Below are 5,120 nucleotides of genomic sequence, written 5' to 3' on the forward strand. Positions count from 1 at the left end.
GTGTAGTTCGACCACCCGGGGCGGCGATGGCTGATGCGGTAGCCGTGGCCTCTTCCTCCGGGTCCTGGTGAGTGGTGACGACTGTTGTAGTCAGCTCATGATCTGCTCGTGGGTTGCAGAAATTTGTGCAGCTTGCCAAGTGCTGGCTGCTGTATCAGTACTACCAGTTTACCACCTTGTGCTACTCCTTGCACGCGTGGTGTTTGATGGATTGCCTGAGACTAGCTGCCGCTAGTTCATTCATAGGCAAAAAAGCTGAAAAGATGGCACGGGAGATTGAGATCACGATGGTTAATGACTTGGCGATCGGACGTCACATCATTCCTATTGAGCCAAATAGCTCTACAAGCAGCTGCTGCTCCCACTACGATCTCAGCTGTTTAGCGATCATCCTTTTTTTTTGAGCGGTAAACGATAGTAGGAGAGCCTCGTACTGTCTTGTACAGTACTCCCTCTGTTCACTTTTATAAGGCCTTGAAGACATTTCAGACAGGGTGTAGCTCATTTTCAGTTGTCTGAAATGACTTATAAAAATGAACTAAGGGAGTATTTAAATTTCTACATTACATGTACAACAAGCCACCACCATCACCCACCTACATCTCCCATCCCAGAGACAGGAGGGAGAGACAGGAGGGTTAGTGACCATCCTGGTCAAATTACCATGCATATAATCAATATTGGGAGTACCTAGAACTCATCTAGATGAGATATAATTTGGTCTCATTCACTTTGAAAATAAAAACAAATACAACCCACGTCAGCACACACGCATCTTATAGCATCACATCCAATGGCTATAAAAGGTGAATGAGACCAAATTATGTCTCATCTAGATGAGTTCTAGCAAAACTGATCAATATTAGCTCGTTTCTGAATACCCAGCGCAATCCTAATAGCCAGCCCTCCACGCCGGACAAGCAATTGAAACAATGGATACCTCAATGGTCGATGCCAAAATTTACCGAAAACTTGTGTGCATTTGTTCTTGTGGCTATTTTTGACCAACACAAACCCTAGAGAGAAATCCTTGAATTACTGAAATCAACGTGATATACCTTGTGCACTGCTGCCTTCAAGGTGTCGCCCGTTTCAGGATTGAGATGCTATATATGTATCATCAGAAATTAATGTAACAGATAAATTGCAGTGTTGTTGTGCAAATGTCCTCTTTCTGCTTCCCGCTAATTTTAAGCTGGTGTTGGTGGCTCCTAGATTTTTTTTTGTACATTATTGTGCTACTATTTATTTTTGTTTGGCAGTGATTGTGAAGTTGGTTTATGGATCTAAGGAGCATGCCTCCGTTGTCTACAAAAACACTAGCTGTTGACAAGGAGGTAGAGAAACCACAGTTGACCGGACTCTTAACATGATCCCTGCCTCCGCAGCTTTCTCACGGTTCTTTGTTCATGGCATTTTTTGTGGAAAACTCTCTTTGATGTCTTTGTATCGCATTGCAGTTGCAACCCGATAAGGTCAGGTGGGAGATGACTGTTTCTGGTGGCAAGCTTCTCGTGTTTTTATAAACCTACACCCACATTTCTAAGAGCTGCCTTTGGGTTGCTCCAAGAAACCGTTTAAATCTTACTCCAATTGTGAATTTTCAGGCACTTTGAGGCAGTAGAGGCCCGGTTCCTTGGAGCTTGTTTCAGTGCGTTTGTTGATGGGTGTGTTGTGAAATAAATCTTGTCTTTATTGTGCTAATTAAGCTGTGGTGTTCTAGATTCCACTGTTTGCTTGATCAACCATTGCACTTTTCGCTTTTGGTAGGCCGACTTCTAGTAGGCACTGCTAGTAGGTTGAGCCAGTAAACAGTATAAGTAGAAAGAGACAGCCAAGCTAATCAATCATAGTAAATGAAAGAACCTCCAATTAATAATTAATATACTGTCATATTGCAGTCTATTTTACTGATCGATTGATGGATGACACAAATCAGGCAAGGTCTGAGACGAGAGAGACTGCAACATACAGCATGAATGACCAGTACACATGCATGCATCACAACATGCACAAGTAGTAGGTCGTGTCTTATTATTATTGTCACCACACCAACCTGCGGACTAATACTACTGATTAAGAGAGATCGAGGCACACACCTGAAGGTAATAATAACTTAACCAACGCCACGCAGTACAATCCAGTAATAATAAATTAACTAAGTAAAGTAAGTAATCCACACGCGGGCACACCCTGCAGTACGATGATACTACCACTCAGTAATAATTAACTAATTAACCAAACCCATCAGTTGTCCATCTCCATGCATGTCGTGTGGCGTATCATGCATGCTCGTGTCGTGTCGTGTCGTCGTCGATGTTGGTTGGGTGGGGTGGAAGTCTGTCTCACACGGCGGGGGCGGGGACGATCTCGATGACCTCCGGCTGGTCGACCTCGGCCGCCTTGGCGGCGTCCTTGACGTCGATGACGGTCTGCTGCTCTGCTGCGATGACCTCGATCTTGTGCACGCCGAGGATCGGGACGGGGCCCACGGACAGGATGGCGACGGAGTGCACGGGCAGCTCGATCACCTGCACCTGCGGCTGGTCCGCGGAGCCGCCATTGCCGTTGCCGGCGTCGGCGGTAGTAGTGGGCAGCACGGCGTTGCTGGGCTTGCGGTACCAGCAGTAGAGCCCAATCTGGACGCAGCTGAAGAAGAAGCCGCCCACGTTCGGGTACTGCATGCATGCGCGCATGGCAGAGTCAGAGATCCATCCACTCAAGGTATCAGTGGCAGTGGCAGCAATGCCAAGTTAAGGGAACAAGTAGCTACTAGGTGGCATACCATGACGAATGGGTCCTTGGTGAAGAGGCCGTAGCAGAACCAGGCGACAGCGCTGAGGACGAGGCAGAAGGAGAGGCCGACGGGCAGGAACTCCACGCTCTTGGTCTTGATCACCTTGACCTGTGCATGCCATATTGCCATGTCAACTGTCATGCATGGCCGGCCAAAACGATGGAAGCAGAAGAGAAGAGAGACGGCGGCTTACGATGATGGAGAGCGGCGCGACGAAGACGGCCATGGAGAAGGCGAGGCAGACGCTGCCGAGGAACTTGACGCGGTGGGCCGGCGCGAAGGCGTACATGGTGACGACGAGGACGAGGCCGAAGGCGGCGACGTCGAGGACGAAGAAGTAGGCGAGCGTCCTGAGCCTGGCCCGGGGCGGCGCGTAGACGAGGTAGGCGATGATGTAGACGGTCTCGATGCAGCAGCCGAAGCTGTTGATGGTGAGCAGGAGGGGGGAGTGGGTCTTGAGCAGCGCGTAGAAGATGAGCAGCGAGCAGCTGAAGAGCGCCACCACGTACGGCACCGAGCTGAACCCGCCCGTCGTCTTCTTCCTGTAGATCTGCAGGAACGTCGCCCTGCACCCGCACGTACGCGACACCCATCGTCAGTTGATTGAACACCACCACATGCATCGATCAATGGCGTACTTACGTACGTCAAAGATTACTTGAACAACATGCATGATAGGAATGAATTAGCAGCTGGTTAGATATATACTTACATTGGCGCGAGGAACACGAAGAAGGAGACGATGTTTCCTGCACGATCAAGGAAGAGGAAAATCGACGCCGTTAGTTTTGTCAGTCACATTCTTTAATTAGTAGTTCTTTTGGCACCTATAATTAGTAGTAGAATGTTCATTTTTAATTTATTTAGTGCGCGGGTGCAGCCAACGGCAAGGAAGTTGCAGGGGAGAGCACGCATCCGTCGCCGCTCAACCAATCGCCATTCCAAGAAAAGAAAGGGGACTTGGCAGAGAGATCGATAGAGAGTGCATGGTGAGCTGTTGGTGACAAATGCATTAACTAGGAAATGCACGCACAATTGATGGGGGGGTTAGCCTTTTAGGTGTGATCTGTGTCCGTGCGTGTCTCTGTTGTTTGTCAGCAACCGAGGATGTGTTGTTGCTAGAATTGGGAGGTGGTGGGGTTTTGGAGATGCGCTTCCCTACCCTATGCACGCACGAACCAACCCAGGCGATGGATCTTGCGATAAATGCACAGCAGACTGCTCAACAAGAAGGAAGAGAGGAAGCACCAAATGACACAGAAACACTGAATGAAACTGCATTTTCTCCATGAATTGCGTACCTGCGATGCCGGCGAGGGCGCTCGCCGGGTGAGACATGTCGAAGAGGCCCCCAGCCATTGCGACCACGACGGCGAAGAAGACTCGGCTACTGCTAGCTAGTGAAGGTATCAACTGGAGGGAGAGGAAAGGAGGGAGGGAGAGAGAGAGAGAGAAGATCTTAGCCAAGAACTAGTCCCGAAGCCAAGAGCCCCCTCTCCTACTCCCTTTCCGGGTGACACAAGGATCAGTGCGAGCTCTCGAGGAGATGCGCCTGCTGCTTGTGTGCTTTGGCCTCGGCGACGGGCGCTGGCTTATATAGACGGGCGCGGCGCTGGTGCTGTACAGTACAGCAGCCACTCCTGGCCGCATGATCGATCCAGATCCAGGGATCCGTTCATCAGCCTGCCCGTGCCCGGCCTTGTGAACACACCAGCAGCTACCACTCCCCTCCCCCCTCTGTCAACATTTTGCTGCATTTGGAACGTAGGCAAAAACGAGTTTTGAAAACGTGTCTGTGTGGTTTAGTCTTGGAAAGTCGTGTGATCGAGAGGGAAAGATGGTACATTTATTTTTACGAGGAAAAGTAAATGGCGATCGAGCGTAAGAATTTTATATAGCTACAAAAAGCCCAAACAATTCGACCTTCGCACGGCGCCCGGCTTCGCTCCTCGGCCACCTTGAGATCCTGTACTTACTACTTCTGTTGAAAACCGCTAGTTCACCCTTTTTTCCTTTTTTGTTGAAAACCGGTGGACAGACCACCGGACCGGTTCTTGTTTTCCCTCGTTGATTTGGTACCGTACGCATCGGCTGGGCCAAGGAAACTGAAAGATCAGCTTCTTTAAACCTTGTTTACTGCTGTATTAATATGGAGAGATCCCATATTTCTTTCTTGGTTTTTTCATGAGTTTCTCTAGTGCATCATCAGCGTTGCAGTTGATGTGGCACAGGCAGGGCCGGTGTCTTCACGAAACGCTCCGCTGGTTGTGAAATGTTGGTTATGGTGTTAGTGATACCTCTACAGGAGATCTAGTTCACTCGC

The 5,120-nt window shown here is 49.3% G+C and overlaps 1 protein-coding gene across 1 annotated transcript; it reads right to left on the reverse strand.

Annotated features, from left to right (window-relative positions):
* Nucleotides 1-1,850: 1,850 nt before the first annotated feature.
* LOC123160408 (bidirectional sugar transporter SWEET11) lies at nt 1,851-4,400 on the reverse strand. The gene is made up of 5 exons (XM_044578228.1): nt 4,099-4,400; nt 3,510-3,546; nt 2,991-3,363; nt 2,786-2,905; nt 1,851-2,678 (listed from the first exon to the last, which is right to left on the reverse strand). Exons 1-5 carry the CDS (start codon nt 4,154-4,156, stop codon nt 2,346-2,348), a joined length of 921 nt encoding a protein of 306 aa, XP_044434163.1. The 5' UTR covers nt 4,157-4,400; the 3' UTR covers nt 1,851-2,345.
* Nucleotides 4,401-5,120: the final 720 nt, after the last annotated feature.

This window comes from Triticum aestivum, chromosome 7B, assembly GCF_018294505.1.
Source record: "Triticum aestivum cultivar Chinese Spring chromosome 7B, IWGSC CS RefSeq v2.1, whole genome shotgun sequence".
Taxonomy (NCBI): Eukaryota; Viridiplantae; Streptophyta; class Magnoliopsida; order Poales; family Poaceae; genus Triticum; species Triticum aestivum.